At 44.4% G+C, this 17,808-nt stretch overlaps 2 protein-coding genes across 4 annotated transcripts; one reads left to right on the plus strand and one right to left on the minus strand.

Moving 5' to 3' along the window:
* Positions 1-2,289: 2,289 nt before the first annotated feature.
* Positions 2,290-4,034, plus strand: Nelf-e (negative elongation factor E). Of its 2 annotated transcripts, XM_076767304.1 has the most exons (4): positions 2,290-2,304; positions 2,527-2,723; positions 2,911-3,404; positions 3,477-4,034. In XM_076767304.1, the coding sequence occupies exons 2-4, from the start codon at positions 2,634-2,636 to the stop codon at positions 3,718-3,720; spliced, it is 828 nt and encodes a 275-aa protein (XP_076623419.1). In that variant the 5' UTR covers positions 2,290-2,304; positions 2,527-2,633; the 3' UTR covers positions 3,721-4,034. The 2 variants fall into 2 exon arrangements, with proteins under 2 accessions (XP_076623419.1, XP_076623418.1); XM_076767303.1 differs by lacking the exon at positions 2,290-2,304 and having other exon boundaries at positions 2,498-2,723.
* LOC143342948 (uncharacterized) lies at positions 3,445-16,375 on the minus strand. 2 transcript variants are annotated; one of them, XM_076767300.1, is made up of 4 exons: positions 15,461-16,375; positions 11,421-11,784; positions 6,207-9,521; positions 5,948-6,115 (listed from the first exon to the last, which is right to left on the minus strand). In XM_076767300.1, the coding sequence occupies exons 1-4, from the start codon at positions 15,634-15,636 to the stop codon at positions 6,098-6,100; spliced, it is 3,873 nt and encodes a 1,290-aa protein (XP_076623415.1). In that variant the 5' UTR covers positions 15,637-16,375; the 3' UTR covers positions 5,948-6,097. The 2 variants fall into 2 exon arrangements, with proteins under 2 accessions (XP_076623414.1, XP_076623415.1); XM_076767299.1 differs by having other exon boundaries at positions 3,445-9,521; positions 15,461-16,368.
* Between the last annotated feature and the right edge of the window lie 1,433 nt (positions 16,376-17,808).

The raw sequence follows: 17,808 nt of genomic DNA on the forward strand, positions 1-17,808 counted from the left end.
TTACCATACAATTAGAAATGTGTAAAACACTCCTTATCTATGTTTATATGTATGTATTAATAAAAACTAAAAATCATAGCACACACATTCCATGCTTTTTATTTACATTCTCCTCTCTACCTTTCCCATTAATCTCCTAATTTTTATAAATTCTAAAATATTTAATTTATAACTGACAACTACAAATCACAGAATGTAAGAGGGGGTAACCGGGGTACAGGCCCCCTCTCGCCCCCCACGATTTCGTGCAAACGTATAGTATCGCCATCTAAGAACAGTATTTGTACTATTCGGAGTACACATCCCCTCTCGCCCCCCACGATTTCGTGCAAACGTATAGTATCGCCATCTAAGAACGGGTTTCGAACTAAAAATTTCGTGCCAGGATCACAGAATGTGTAAGGAGGTATGCGGAGTACAGCTACCCCCACTCCTCCAACTCCTAATGCACACTACCTTGATTATTCATTAATAACTCATTTCCTGGGATTAAAATCAGAACTTTTAGAATCGAAGAATCTAGTATAGACCCTTGGCAACGTTCAAGGATAGTTTTTAGGACCATGCCATGCCTCGTTAAATAGTTATTAACGAATATCGGAAGTCGGAACATTTACGGCTGAATCACCGTCTGCTTTAATCGACGAATAATCACCTTTTCAACAATAGCACACATATTTTCGCTATTAGAGAACCAAGTAGACATCCCTGGCAACGTTCAAGGACCGATTTTTCAACGCTCCACGCTCTAATTAATTAGTTATTAGCAATAGATCCCTAAGGTGTCGCGTAAAAAGGGTTAGAAACAGTGTGCCGACTTCCGACATTCGTTAATAACTATTTAATAAGGCATGGGATAGTTCTAAAAGGTATCCTTGAATGTTACCAAGGGTCTACGCTATATTCTTCAATTCTAAAAGTTCATAATTTGTTCCCAGGAAAGGCGTAATTAGTAAATTAACGAGCAGTGATTCAGTTGAAATCAGCGATTTCTATTGTGGCGCCACTAGTGGCGACAACAGCGTACTATGTGTATCTCGTCTTGTAATTAACTAGTGCTCCTTAGTTTACTAATTACGCCTTTCCTGGGAACAAATTATGAACTTTTAGAATTGAAGAATGTAGCGTAGACCCTTGGTAACATTCAAGGATACTTTTTAGAACTATCCCATGCCTTATTAAATAGTTATTAACGAATGTCGGAAGTCGGCACACTGTTTCTAACCCTTTTTACGCGACACCTTAGGGATCTATTGCTAATAACTAATTAATTAGAGCGTGGAGCGTTGAAAAATCGGTCCTTGAACGTTGCCAGGGATGTCTACTTGGTTCTCTAATAGCGAAAATATCTGTGCTATTGTTAAAAAGTTGATTATTCGTCGATTAAAGCAGACGGTGATTCAGCCGTAAATGTTCCGACTTCCGATATTCGTTAATAACTATTTAACGAGGTATGGCATGGTCCTAAAAACTATCCTTGAACGTTGCCAAGGGTCTATACTAGATTCTTCGATTCTAAAAGTTCTGATTTTAATCCCAGGAAATGAGTTATTAATGAATAATCAAGGTAGTGTGCATTAGGAGTTGGAGGAGTGGGGGTAGCTGTACTCCGCATACCTCCTTACACATTCTGTGATCCTGGCACGAAATTTTTAGTTCGAAACCCGTTCTTAGATGGCGATACTATACGTTTGCACGAAAACGTGGGGGTCGAGAGGGGATTTGTACTCCGAATAGTACAAATCCCGTTCTTAGATGGCGATACTATACGTTTGCACCAAATCGTGGGGGGCGAGAGGGGATCTGTACTACGGATAGTACGAATCCCGTTCTTAGATGGCGATACTATACGTTGGCACCAATTCGTGGGGGGCGAGAGGGGGCCTGTACCCCGGTTACCCCCTCTTACATTCTGTGATCCTGGCACGATTTTAGCAGTACGAATCCCTGATATTATATGGCGATACTATACTTTGGCATTTTTTAACGCACACATAGAAAGAAATAAGCATAACCATAACCAATTGTTAGTGCAATGATTGAAACAACTACATATCGCTTCCATTAATCGTTTATAATTAATTATTTATAGGAGAAAATGTATAGAGAAATGGTTCAAGAACCGAATAAAATATTAATTAGATTCGAGTAATATTTCCAGTTGTCAGTTATAAATCAAGTATTTTAGAATTTATAAAAATTAGGAAATTAATGGGAAAGGTAGAGAGGAGAATGTAAATAAAAATCATGGAATGTGTGTGCTATGATTTTTAGTTTTTATTAATACATATAAACGTAGATAAGGTGTGTTTTGCATATTTAAAATTGCATTAAATAAAAGCATGCCTCGATATCACGACACTAGCGTTTTATAAATAAATTAAATTGATGAGTAATATTTTGCAGAATATTATTTTAAGATATTCGTGGTACATATACATTTTTAATGCGATTCATTAGGTATGGAATGTATAATTAATTCATTGTATTGGGAGTGAGAAAGGCTTACAGTTGTTTTTTCCGTAGATTCACTCTCTCGAGTTACGTACCTACATACATAGTTGGAATCAGTTCCGAATGTTTCTGTAATATATTCGTGAAGGAAACAGGAAATTTGAATTTGGTTTTATTACATGCAAAATATGGTGTACTTACACTTTCCATCAAATTTAACGGAAGAAGAGTTAATGTTACAGGCAAAGTATAACAAACTTAAAAGAAAGGTATTTAAAAGGTTATGTTTACGTTCTAGCAATTCGGTAATAATTAAATTAAAACGAATGGGTTATCGAACTTGAGCGAAGAATGTACATAGAGCGGTACACATGTTATCGTGATTATAGATAATTGTTTTATTTTGTTGCTATTTCTTCGATAGTGACATAATTTTCTTTATTTGTGTGTTGCAAGAAAAAGGCATTACAAGATTTAAAAGCACCAAAACAAGAAACTGAACGTGTTCCACAAGCACCAAAACGGCCAACAGAAGCAAGAGATGCTAGAGAAGTTGCTAAAAAGCTAATAAAGTCTGGAGTGATTACGGCTCCAAAAACTCCAAAGAGACCGGAGCAATCGTTTAAAAGGCCGCGCGGATTAGTGAGAAAGTTAAATAGTACGGAAAAGACAATAAGTTCTTACCAGCCATTTTCCGCAACACAGATGGAAGAAGAGGAAACGGAAACAGCAAGACCTAGAGTTAAAGATTTATACGACAGTTTTGTTAGTGCTCAAGACACGGAGGATCGTGCCAGTGGTGATACGCAATCACCAGCTAAACAGGAAGCAAAGCCACGTGCTGGAAACACAATATTTGTGTGCGGTTATAAAATCTCAGAGGATTTCTTGAAAAAACATTTTCAAACATTTGGGAATATTATAAATATTTCAATGGAGGCGGAAAAAAAGTACTTGTAATTAGTCGATTCCATTGATAAAGAACGCATAAAATGATATTAATCTATAATTTTATTTTTCAGTCGAGGATTTGTGACATTTGACAAACCAGATGCTGCAGAAAGAGCAATAAGCGAAATGGATGGTAGTATGGTGTCTTCGATACAGTTAAAAGTATCGTTAGCACGAAGACAGCCTATAATAGAACCTATGAGCGACGTCACATCTAGCTCTATGTGGTCACCAATCGCGGCAAATTATTCCCAGAAAAGTGCACACAAAGATAGAAGAGATTTGAAAGTGTACGAGGAAGATCTTTTCTCGTGAATACAATATTTTTTACCTATCAGAGCACGTTGTTATGTAGTTACAATATCGAAATCTTTAATTGAAAATAAAAATGTACAGTGTTTGTAATATTTTTAAGGTATCAAAAATGGATTTTTCAGTTTGCACTTTTAATATTTATGATATCACGTTGGGATTATAAATTCGTATCTAGTCAAGCAGTCAGCGAATGTAAAATATATTATTTTTAACTTGTATTCTTTGGTGATCACTGGCTTGTTAATAAAAAAAAAATGGTTCGTTTAACACGTAGTTTGGTAATAGATATTTGTAATTGACATATACAGTTTTTATACATATTCAGTACTTGGTCATTAAGCACAAGTATTCTCGTAACGAATTGTGTCCAAGTATCATTTTCTCACAAGTACCAATCGCTCATTGTCGCGTGTAGCATCAGTAAGAATTTTCAGGTAACGAGATTCGTCATTGTTTAATTTGTTATTAATTTGATATGTAATTTGTACCTTTGTCTATACGTGATATTGAACAATTGACTGTACCTGTTATCGATTAGAAGATAGATGTAACAACCAAAGCGTTCGATCGACAAAAAGTCTTACAGTTCTTGATGTTTCTATCTAATATTGCTTTATATGTATACGTTATTACTTAGGTCTATCCTCTTGTGCGTAAACGACTAATATGTTCGCAATTTCTGCTAAAAATTCAATCTCGATATATAAAATTGATTTATAAGAATAATAAATTTAAAAATAAATATACAGTCAGTCAAAAATGTTTTCATGTATTAAATTTTCAATAGTTTAATGTTGTATAATTTGAATGATACAAGTGGCAATAAAATCGGTATACATGTAATTTTTAGTTGTCCGTGTATATTTTATAGCTATAGAAAATACCATCTTGATTTAACGTTTGATTTATCAATGAACGTTTCTATACTAATCTTGGCAAAACTATAGTAAAAAAAAAGTGTCTGATCATTTCGTGCAGTACATCTATGCAGAAATCTTTTTAACCATTAAGGATTATATGGTATATTTCATTTTTTTTACTATGAGTTTATATACTTTGATGTTTATATTTTGATATATCGAAAAATTTCAGTTGAAAAAGTGTTGACCGAAGAGAGAAATATAGAAAGGTAATTATAAATTATTTTTCGATTGGTTCAAAGAGCACTAACTCCTATCGACGACGTTATCAGTGAGATTATACCTAATGGAGGAAAAAATAATTGAAATTTATTTTTGAATAAGTAAAATAACGTAAATATCATTTGTATAACACCTTAGATGTGAAAATTATACAACGAGTAAATAAAAAAATTTAACGTGGACGAAGACTTTTTTGATTGACTGTATAGCATCGAGCTACACTCATCGACAAAATAATAGGATACCCTAAAAATTGTCCCGTTTCCGAAAACTAGCACCGTACGTGTCTCTTGAGACCGTGAGGCTTTGTTTTCAGAATGTTCTTTGATAGAAAAATTAATGAAACGAAAACATTCAGAGGTGTGACAGTTTCTCGTGACTCAGCCTGCGTATAAAACCTTGTCATATACAATATAGATATTATTGGTATTAATGTCATCTATTGTTTGTAGCGCGTTATTTGGGCGGATTAAAGTAATCCCAGTGATGATGATGCGTTACCGTTCGTGTACTACCAAAGAAAAATATCAAGAGACCCGCGATTAAAATTAGCAGGGCGCACAACGCCAACTCCACTTCCTTGATCTTTTCTCGAGTTTCATCTCCGCCTATCATGGTCGACGTGTAACTTACAAAATGTCTCATAGCTTTTATACCGGCTAATCGAAGGATTCTGAGCAATTGTCTCGTACTGTCCGCGATGCTCGGATCGTTGTCGAGCCGTTGATCTGTCTGCGCGGCTAAGGAAAGAAAATGAGCCGGAACTTGAGAGGCCGGAAACGCTATTAGGTGGGTTCCGGCAATGGGAAAGGAGGAGGGCAACGGCGATTGCGAGAATTCTCTTAAAGTTTCCCTTTCCCTAACGGGTTGTTCCGTGTACGATGTGTACGAGATAACGGCGCGTTGCGGTTGCATCTCGCTGGTGATGCTGTGACTGGGGACATCCGGTGTGTCCGGTGTGACAGAAATGGCGGGCGGCAACGATCTGATCGGAGAAGCGGTCTCCCGCGTTCGAGAAATACTTATGGGCGACGGTGATCTGGATCGCGACTTTGGCGACTTTGGTTCCGCGGTTTCCTTGTCCTGGCCTGGTTCGGTGGTCTCGGTTTGCTCGCTGCTGGCCTCGGCGGTAGTAGAACGCGTTGATTCCGTGGTCTCTCCTGACGTTGTTACGGACGGGGTAAGGGACACGCGGCGGGACTCTTCCACCTCGAGCTCCTTAGCGATACCCGAGCTCAAACAAAGGGGGGATTCTGAATCAAAAAACCGCAACGGCTTATCTTTGATGGTTGCAACGATTGGGGGTGAATGTATGAGAGGGATGTCTCTGTCGTTGGGTAGTACCGATAGTGTACGCGTTACCGGGTTTTCCTTGATATCTACTTGTGCAACGGCTAATGTGTGTGTTACGGGTATGTCCCTATCCCTCGATTCGATTACTTCTCTTTTAACAACCTTTTGGTCCTCGATCGACATTGATTTATCGTCTTCCGTGGGGCTCTGTCGTTGGAGGATCGGCTGCTGCTGCTGCTGGTCCCGTGGTTGTTCCTGTTGGACGGTTCGACTCTCTCTAACGGGAATGTCTGTCTGGATGTCCCGCGCTCGCGAAGCGGCCGCGATCTCCAAGTGGCTTCTGATGGCTATCAGCTCCTTGATAATGGACGGTGATAAGCTCCCTTCGAGCACGGCTCCCATGCCCTTCATTTCGGATACGCTGATTAGCAAAGCGTCCACCTCGGACGCGACGATTTTACCTGCCTCTATTTGCGACACGCTGAGCCTGTCGACCCTCAGGTCGCCTACCTCGAGGTTGCCGATCCTCACAGGTTCGTTCGACAGCAGGACGGAACGTACTGTTCTAGCGTGCTCGTCCTCGTCGCGAATAGGTAGTTCCGGTTCGCCGGTCGGATCCAAGTGTGGCGCGGACCGGTGTCTGTTCTCTAAGGGCTCGCGAGCCGGCGATGGATCCGTCAAGGACACCGTGTCGAACGCGGGCTCCGTTTGATCCTCTTTGCGGAGACGTTGGGACGACGGCAACGGCGGAACGAGAGGCGCGGTCATGATAGACGACGGGCTGGGTATTCGTTCCGTGGAGACCGTGATCTGCGAACCGGACCTAGACGGCGTCACGACCAACTTTGCCTGAGTGACTTCCTCCTCGATGATCATGTCGTCGGGCAACGGATCCGTTTGCGTCGCGGTGGTTGCTTCCACGGCCGCGGAACGTTCCAGCGTCTGATGATGATCTTTCCTGAACCTAGGCGGCCTGGGCGGTGCCGGCAACGGACGTCCTTGCATCTTGCTGAGGACCTCGCTGCTGCGCAGATCCTTTTGCTCCGCGTCGTCCGAATCTACCTCGACGTAACCCGTCGACTGTTCTGGTTCCAAGGTGACCGCGAATGGGAACGGCTCCGCTAGTACCTCACCGTCCCTGGTCTTGGCTGGTCCCAGCGTGCTGTAAGCTCGTTGGGGTCGTTTCGGTGCTGCCTCTGATCGCGGCGTCGTCGCGAATTTCTCGCGTTTCCGTCGCTGTGGCGGCGGCGGCGGCGGTCTGGCCGGCTTGTCGCGCTTCTCGACGATCGCGTAACCCGACAGGTCGCGGGCAAAGTCCAGGTCGTCCGGCGGAATCTCCTCTTCCGCGTAGTCAGCTTCCGGTAACGATTCTGCGCCGTGAGACGTTCTGTCTTCGTCCTGGGCCACGGAGGTCCCTCTAGATCTTGACCTTCGTTTCGGTGGAATCGGACCCGGTTCCATGTACTCCTCCTCCCGAAGGCGCGTCATCAGCCTTCGAATGTCCTCCTCGCTGTCGGCCATCATCGCGATTCCTTGGCTGGCGTACGCTCGCGTTTCCTCCAAGGTCGAGGCCGGTAACGGTGGTAGGGGTTTCTCGGTCCACTCGGTGTGCCCGTTGCAAATTGGTTTCGGCTCGTGGTCGATGCGTTCCGTCGACGCCTGTTTGCGCAAACGTTTCCGGCGCGTGGGAGCCACCGGCGGTACAGGACTCGGTTCTTCCGTTGCTATCTGGGATTGGCTGCGTTGAGAGGATCTCGATTTCCTGCGTACGGGCTTCACCACGACGATGTCGTCCAACGGTTCCGGTGCGGTTAATTCTTGACCGGGGTCCGTTTGGTAGACCACGCGGTGCCTGGAGTCGCTTCTAGTGCGTTCGCGGAATTGTTCGTCCGCGGATTCGCTGCGGCGAGCCCTGTTCGGCCTGACGGGCGGCATCGTGTCGTACGATTCGATGGAACCCTCCTTCCGTTTTCGCGTGGGTCGTTGCGGAGGAACGGGCAGCACCATTCGCGTATCGTCGTCCGCGAGCGCGTTGCTGCCGTCCGCATCTCGAAGGGCGTCCCGGATCTCGTGGCTCAGGTATTTCCCAAGGTTCGCGTCGCCCCGGCCGAGTCCGGCCTCCCTTAGAAACAACTCGTCCGAGTCGATCTCCTCTATGACGCCGCGGCGTCGTCGGTCGCAGGAGCTGCCGCTCGAGTGCTGCTGCTCCCTGTCCGACTGAGCGGACGAGGGTTCCGGTTCCTCGTCCTCGTCCATGTCCTCCTCGTATTCCTCCTCCTCCGAGGGCGTTTTGTGCACTCCGTACCTCCTCGGATCGACCATCGGGAAATTGCTCCCGTATTGTTCTTTCTCTCTGGCGTGCAACACCTCTTCCAAGGACCGCGATCGCTGAACGGGTCTAAAGTCTTGCCGGTCGATCCGTTTATCCGTCCAATCCTCCTCGGCGTCCTCCTCGTCGGTGTACTCCTCCTTGAGTTCTTGGCGATCTTTGTACCTAGGCGTAGGCTCGAGTTCCTCTTCCTCGGTCCTGGACGCCTCCGATCGCGGACGGGCTTGCCGGTCCGAGGTCTCGGTGGATTCTTGCTCGTACTCCATGTACCGTAGTTGCTCCAGACGACGTTTCTCCTCCCACGGAATCGAGGATAGCGCCTCGTCCGCTACTCCCAAGGACAATCTGGGCGCCTCCAAGGACGGACGCCGCCACGGCCGCGCTCTCTCCGCCGCGGTTTCCGCGTCGGAACGATCCTCGTCGATGTACGGGGCAGTTTCCTCGAACCTCTGGGCCCATCTGTCGCTCAGGGTCGGGTTTTTGCGCGTTCTGGGGAACGTTGCGCTCTCCGCGGACTGAGCTCGCGAGTCCTTCGGCGTGGAGGTCGCGTACTCGTCTCGATTCTTGGACTTTCTGTCGAATATTCGCGGATACGTGGACAAGTCGAAGATGTTTCTGCGCGAGCCGACCGTGGAGTCGGTGGACCGTTGCTCGTGCACGGGCGACGACGGTTTCTTGCTGCGCGTCAAAGCGTTCGGTAGACGTATGTTTGGCTTCTTCAGGTTAAACTTTGGTCTTTCCGGCAGGTGAAACTTGGACCGATCCGGCAGCGAGAACCTGGGACGATTCGGCAGATTGAATCGCGTCTTCTCCGAGAACGACGACCTTATACGATCCATTCGACTGGGTCTCTTCTCGGTCCTGGACCTGTCCGACCTGCCGCTGCTGCCCGATCGTGTCTTATCGGTCTTCGCCAACGTCGGCCGCTGGATGCTTCTCAAGCGAGAACGCAGCTTGCCCGCCTGCGTTTTCAGCCGCTGGGGCAAACCGCGGGCACCGCGACGAAGCGGCAGCTCCTCCAATGCCAACGAGTCTACCTGAAATTACAGAATTGGCATCGTTTAATCATGATCGATCAACGTGTATGTATGTATATGGAAGGAACGTGACTTTCAGCGCAACCGAGACGAACGAGAATGGACCGTGCCGCATAGTTGCGTCGAGTGTTGATAATTATTACTGGCATATCACCGCGAACAGGTTGCATCACCATCCAACCAATAGGATATACATATGTATAAAACGATCCGTATATCGTTTTTTCGATTCTATAACTCTTTTAATATCTATTCGATTGTAAATATGCGTTTGAGAAATCAAGTCGACGGGCGTCTTAAGAATCTCGTTGATCGTTTCTCTACGCTACACTCTGTTTGGTCAACAAAGTTATTTTCGGCTCCGATCGAGCAGCGGGCTAGCTTCTAACAAACGTCGATGAGATATTCGCGAGTGTCGTCATCTTTCGGTTCAACTTGTTAGTCTGACGCAACGATAGGAGAATTATTGGGAATCGTCGGGTGGACGATCTAATTTTTCGATCCTGCATCACCAAGATTACTACTTGAGCTATTACCGACTCTCGACGTCATCGATTCCAACCATAACGAACGAACGCAATCGTCCGTGGCGTTCTCCTCCAAACCTTTTCTTTTCTCAAAGAAAAAGACGCGCGGGGACAAATGTCTGGCCCAGGAATAGCATAAAGAATTACTTTCGGAGATCTCGACGGCGCAACGATGCAACTTTTCTCTTTTTACTGTAAAGAGAGCAGATCTTGGAGGCTCTCGAGGTACTCTCAAACGGTCGGTGCTGGATTAGGCGATTAGGCACTTTGCCGATTTCGGAGTAAAACGTGTAGGTTTTTACGAGGGTTGGTCAAATATACGATCCAATTTTCTTATTATTGCTGAACAAACGAATCAATACGGTTACGTATATTTTCGATATATCGATATATCGATAGGCCGTCGAGAATCGTTAGCAGCGTTTCTGGTTCGTTTCGCGGAAATTTCTTCGAACGTGTTGCGAGAGTCGTAACTTTAATGGGCCAGAGAGACGCTTCTGCGTCTCGTCGATCACGCCGAAAGCGTCGCGGCCAGAAATAGACGGGCATTGCTGTCCATCGACTATGCCAGTATTATTTTTCTAAGAGTGCCATACCGGCCAGGTGAGCGAAGGGGAGAGGGAGGAGGAGCTTTTAATCTGTTACGTAACTCGAACAGCCGTCAGATAGAACGGAATTGTCGACGATGAATTCACAGTCGATCAAGCCGATCGTCGTTTCGACAGAAATTAGATACTTTTGCGGACATCGGTAAGGGAGAGGGAGAGGGAGAGGATTGTGCAATCGATGGGAAAGCCCCGAGCTTTCTGGAACGCCGCGACGCGATTGCACAATGCCTCGGACAGTGACACGTTGGCTCCTCCAATGCTTTTTATAAGCGTGTTTCGCTAAATATAGAACCCGGTGGGCAACAAACGGTAAACGCTACCGCGACATTCACCGAGCCCTATTTAAGTGTCCATTTTGTACCATGTTCTCCCTCGAGTAGTCGGATTACGCTCTTATTTTATCGCGTAACTGCGACTTTGTTTTTCCTGTCTCGGGTGCTCTGCCCTAATAGTACTGGAAAATAATACAATAAAAGAATAAGAGATACACGAATGTACGATTCGAGTCGGAAAATGTTTTCAAACTAGTCGAAAAAGTCCTGTATTGATAATATAATAATTATTTTAGTAATAAATGGGATTGCGTATGAATATATGTAGATGTATACAAATTTTAGAATTTAATCGTTAATAACTTTTTAACGAAGCCTCCATCAAGAAATTGGTATTCTTCATTTTCGTAATATTTTTACCTCTAAAATCCTCTATTAAAATTTTTCCCAGGGGTGGCCGAACGCCCTGTATAATAGTAAATGAGAACTCACCTGGCTAGTGTTGACCTCGCCGTCGGTCCTAGACTCGGCACTAGGGCTCGGAGCGCTCAAGAATCGCTCCTCGAGTCTCTCCTGGAGCTGCTGCGGCGTTTCCTGTTCCTCGGAGGTGTCGCCAGTCTCGCCAAGTTCGCGACCCTCCATCGCAGTGTCCTCGATCTTGCCGTCCAACGGTAGGACGACATCGCCGATCCTTGTCAGCTCTGGTGGTAGCCGTGCCCGGTCGTCGATGCTGTCGTCGCTGTCAGCGACGGCCACCACGTCCGTTTCGGTGATTCGCACCACCGGCGGGAACACCGGCTTCGGCGACGGTGACGGCGTCGGCGTCGGTGCCGCGATCGGTTCGTACTCGTGCTCGCTGTTATAAAACGTCACCCTTTTCTTTCTGGTTCTCATTGGCATTTTTTCGGCTGGTCTGTTAGTCCTTTTAGTAGCGATCAACCAATTAAACGCGTTACGGTTAGTTACTCGTCTCCTGAAGGTTGCCACTCGAATTTTCGACGTTTCACTAGGGGTATGATAGTTGGTTAATTTCAGGATCGGTATTGTTACCTATTCGTCTTGATTTTTTATCTAAAGCACTCGATGCCAACGACCTCGTCAATGTCATTTGTTCTTTGAAACTTGATAGAATGTTGGATTCGAATCTTATTTCTAAGGTCAGTCTTCTCGTGCACGTTGATCTTATTGAAAAAATCGATGCATTAGGGTAAAATATTTGTTCCCTGAATGTCGGCACAATGCCTTCTTAGACTATACGATCGAGTAATGGGATTAGTTCAGAGACGATATTTCTATAGATTTAAAAAAACACTAGTAAATATTAGTATAATTATCTGTACAGTAATCCACCAGGATTAAAAATTATTGTTAATTCCGAGGTCAGTCTTTCCATTCGCATCGATCGTTCCGATTTACTCGATACGAACGATAGTATTAGGGTTAAATGATTGTCTCTCGGGGATTGGTACGATGCCCGGATCGGAATTTTGTACGATACGGTCTTGGAATACCGTTAGTTCCAGGGTCAGTCTTGTTATTTACATTGATCACTCGCATATGGTCGATGTGAACGGGCGGAATGTCGAACGATAAATTTGTGCTCGTTTCACTGGAATCCTCGGTTCCAGTGGAAAAAGAAGGCATTGGTCGGACGGGAGTCCCAGCGGTCCTCTGTCGGCGATGCAAGCTGGTTAGTTGTTGCTATTTTGGACACGGGGTTAATTCCAAGACCGTGTTCTAGGAAGGCAGTGTTCAAGGAAGACACGAGTCGAGCTTTTTCTGTCTTCTAATTCATTGTCGAAGGACGTCTTTCTTGAGATCTCGCAGGGACACTGTTACAGTCGTAAAACCCGATTAATTTCTAATCCTCTGTTGGACGAATTTTATTTTATCGTACAAAAATAACGACCAATAATTATCGTGCACCAACTAATAAATACTGCAACTAAATGTTTAATAAAAATAATATTACTGCGTGTCGTCCCGGGACTTGATAACTCTGTCCTACATTCTGGCTTCTGAATCACAAATAGAAGTCTGGTGTTTGTTACTGGAAAAGTAGGACGAAACGCAGTAATATTGCTTCGTGCAACAAAAGAATATTACTTAACCTTGTAGTGTGAAACGCTGCATACTTGAATCAACTCTGTTTTGCGTAGACTGTAGACTTTACGCATTAATAATATGCATTGATACGAAAGACGTATGCAAAATATAGCCAGAATATAGTCTAATATACAATATGATAATAACGGTCACAATACGTTCGATGCACACGAGGTTGTTACATCACATACTTTCAATTTGTTTACGCTCACGATATCTACTTTTAACATTGACATTTCTGGTATGATCATTAGTATCGTCAAAGCGTTTCGTAAACAACAAGTATTAGATGTAAATAAAATGCCTGTTGACGATGGTCTATCTGTAATTTTTTTTTTTAACCATGTAAATTTAGAGTATCTTTAAACTTGTGGATCATTTAGGATATGTCACTCGTCGCGGGATGATTTCCTAATATTCCAAAGTATTGTTTTGTCCATTTAGAAATCGGGTGACAAGACGCTTATTATTAACTACGGACCGATTTATATCTTGAAATTCATGCCAGAAATATTCCATGACATCATAGCTGGTGAACCATCGTCGCTAACCAGAAACGTTATTATGAATGAACAGCGTGGTTTCGAATTTAACACAGAAATAGATTTTAACAAATAATACGTGTTAATATTCTTCGTTTTAACAATTGATTTCTAGAAATTTCAACAATAAGAAAGCAAACAAACATTAATGTTTTATTTTGCATAGGTGTGTGTATATATTCTGCATACGTTTAGCGTATGTTCTTCAAGCTCCTCGTGTACGCTATAATTGCATAAAATCCACAGTCTAATAATACGTAGATCTTTGCTCAGGTTTCTTTTATCGTAAATACATGGGTAAATGGATTTAACGAATAGAAAATATGTGGTCCATAATGAAGCGCGAACTTAAGAGAAATCGTATAATAACGATTAAGAACCTTAATAGGTCGTATTCGAGAAATATGGAGATCGCTGTATCGTACGTTGAAAAATTGGTGGAACATATGCCAAGAAAGTGTCAAGCTGTAATTGCTAACGGAGGAGATTGGACTCGATGTTAAATTAAGCACGTTTCGGTGTTTTGGATGTACAATTCAATTTATATAAAACTTTTCGCAAATAAATTTCTATTTACAAAGGGGATCGACACGCTTTTGTGGGTAAAATTGTGACTCGACTGGTTACGAAAAAGAAACCAGTTCTCGATGGCCGCGAAACGTGACGTATTCGATAAACCAACAAGACCATCGTCTACCCGGCGGTTACCCTCAAACTAGTCTTGAAGAATCTTCGAGCTTCGGCCCCTTTCCTCCTCTTATCTTCGTCCCGGATGGTCGAACGTTATCGCGACTATTCTAGCTCGATCGTCGATACCGGGTGTTCCCATTATCGCGATACAATAACCCGATACCCACTTAATCGCGTCGCGTCTATTCATCCCCTTCCTTCGTCTTGAGAACGCGCCGGGTCATGGACCGGGGATGGACGTAACGTACTTGAAAAAATATTCTAACGACGTGTATTAATTTCGAGTTTACTGATTTTTTTCGTGGTCGAATGTTCAACGCTGCTTCCACCAAAGGGTGTTGAAAACAAAGCCGTGTAGCCGTTTATTAGTTCTCTCTTAATTAATTCGAAAATAAGAGTACCCTCTTAACGCGACGACTGTCATGACGGTCGCTGTTACGTACAATGATATTATCCACCATCGAACTATCGAGTATTTCTATTTTTCTATAGAGTGGTATCCAACGATTGGAACCGGATGCGAACATTTAAGCGAAGAGGTTCCAGAAATTGGTCTGCCATAGTCCACACTGTCGTACGTGAATAAAGTCGTCTATTGTTGCAGATCGTGATTTCAACGAATATCGAGGGAATCTTTAGATAGAAAAAACTGTCAACTGGTGTTAAGTTGACTATTAAAAAAGAATGGTTTCCACATTCTGTTCGAATATTACCACCAGAGACGGAATGCGCGCGGCTCCCGATTGTAAGAGTGCGGCGTCGCCACCCTGATCCCGCCAATCAGAAGCATCCCGGCATCCATGCATCCCTGATACCACGGACAGAATTATTCGAAGCAACACGAGCAACGGCTACAGACAACCACACGCGACGGGTTCTCTCCGTAACACAGGTCTGGACGTGGAATCGAGCCGATCGAGGATTCTATCTATAGCCAGCCGGGCGAACCTTAAATAGCTGCGGTGGTTCGCGAGCATACTCGAGACGCGTAACCTATACCGTTTCCACCAATGAATGCCGATCGGGAATCCCGAGGGACGCGGCTGGAAAGAAAACCACGGATCACCCGGAATCGCTGACGTTTCATCCTGGACCACTACAACTAACCGGGACACCGGGTCGAAAGGGATTCGATGGAGGACGGTTGGGGCGTCCGCGTAGCCTCGGAAATCGACTGACCGATGTGTTACTGACCTGCAGCGGACCGCAGGTGGCTGCTGCATCGTCCTGGACGGCGGTCTACCGAGTAGAGCGCTTCGTTCCGGCAGAAGCGAGTCACTCTGGTAGTACTGACACCCGCAACGGACCTCGCGACCGAGGCTCGACGTCGACGACGCTCGCGAGGCGCGTCCTCGTTGCTCCGGCTCCATCCCCACCCCCTTAGATTCCACTTGTCCACCTCCAGTCTCCTTTTGCACTGCCTACCTGACGGTGGCTAGTCAACAACGGAGTCCCTTTCCTCCTCCAGTCGTCGACGCGCGTTCTTCTTCACCGTGGTCGTCGTCGTCGTCGTCGTCGTTGTTCTCGCGGACCGACTCAACCCGCGTGAACTCGTCGCGAGGTCGCCAGACGACCTCTGGTGAAATGGAAAGAGGAAAGAGAGAAAGAGACAGAGGGGATAGATAGATAGAGATAGAGATAGAGAGAGAGAGAGGGAGAGAGTTATCGCGATCCCGGAGCAGCCCGCTGCAGCGGCTTCTAGGCGACTCCGTCGTACCCTCTGGCCGTCGAGCGACGCGGACCGGACATCGCGAATTTATTTATAGACAACCGTTTTCGTCGTCGCCGTCGGATATCGAGAACGCGTCGACGACGAGAATTCCGTCTCACCTGCGCGCGTGCCGACACTGTGGACCACCTGGCGGACCGTTCGATGAAACGCGACGCCCGGGGGAGGGACGCCGCCCGTCGACGCGGGAATTCGATTTTTCCGACGCGCGGCGTCCAGCCAGAGTTCGGAGCTGAGACTTGCACGGACCTACACAGTTACTCCCACTCTTATTCCTACACTATAACAGTGATTCGCTATAAATGGAAAGGAATTTGTTTTCTTGCGAATCTTCTTCCCCATTTATGTTTACCAAACGTGTTACTTCTATTTATGAAGTAGTTTCTTTTTTTAAATATTAACCGGGCAAGTAATACCCAATTACAAAACCGATAGGGGGGTATAATGTAAACAGTATAGAAATAATAATAATATGCAGTGTTTCCAAGAGATCACCCATCCTAGTACCGACCGCGCCCAATATTGCTTAACGTGTTTGCACCATACAGTGAATCGCAAATATTATTTTCCTGTATCGTCCTTTTAGGATTTTGAAAATGGCGGCAGAAGATGCGATACGTAAATGCAGAAACTCTAACATGATCGTCCCGGATCATTTAGAGAGGAGGCATAAATGTATTTCCTTCTATTTTTCGTTTCTTCGTTTACCATATGCTTGAACGTTGCACTTGGCGTTGACCTAATTGTAACCTAAAATGCTCCGTCGATTTCCTCCAGTCGAATTCTTCGCGTTTATTTCGCACAGCGCGCTTAACCAGTACGCTTTAGAACGAAACCAAGGCGGTGGATGCGTTCCAAATGGTTGAACGCGATACTTGGAACATTTTCGCAATTTCTGCCGATGACGTTCATGGCTGCTTAGCCGCGATACGCAAAATGTAAACGCAACGCGAGATGAACCGCCTACAGTCGGTCGCACAAGTCTACGTACGTCCATCGAATAGAATGAAAAATCAACGTAAAATAAGAAGCAATCATCGAATGAACTTGCACGTTAAGAAATAACAAGCCTGACGCGTAGTCTTAACAACAATCGTTTATCGAAACGAGCCAATAAGGCGAGGGGACAACAAGTTGGACTCCATTTTGGTTGCAGGAACGATTCACAAACTATTCTACCTTCTTCGGAAGTCTAAATTACAAGTCCAAACAAAATAATATTAAGAAAATAAATATAATAACTTATTGTCAAAACTAAACTGGTTCGATTTTCCAGTTATTTTACAATGATGCGTTAAGAAATTTAATAAACGCTTTGTCATTAAGATTGCACGTTAGTTTTTTCGTGAAATGAGAATGTAGGCTGTTGCGGGATCGCTTATGTTTACGAAGTAATAATAAATCAATACAACGACAGGAACAAGTTTTGTAAACTTTAATATACCTGTGATATTTGTATGTACATTTTCGTGACATGGTGTTTGGTAATCATTGACGTTTTCTCGCGAACGAGTTAATACAGTAAAATATTTCTAATTTCAACCGACAAACAATTTTACACCTAGTAGGATTATCAAAACTCTTGTATTTGTTAAAATATTGCAGATTTATAGGTGTACGTAGACTCTCGCGACTGACCTTGAATTCTCGTTCTCAGGTTCGATCTATACCACCATTCGAATACCGAATGCACGAACATTCTTCGAAACGAAAGTTTAAGGGGTCTTGTTTAACTTTCAAGATAAAAAGAAACTCGTTTCTCTTTACGTTTTACTAAAAGTTTCACATGTTGAAAACATTATGGTGAAATTGG

The sequence above is a fragment of the Colletes latitarsis genome, chromosome 6 (genome assembly GCF_051014445.1).
Source record: "Colletes latitarsis isolate SP2378_abdomen chromosome 6, iyColLati1, whole genome shotgun sequence".
NCBI classification, from domain to species: Eukaryota; Metazoa; Arthropoda; class Insecta; order Hymenoptera; family Colletidae; genus Colletes; species Colletes latitarsis.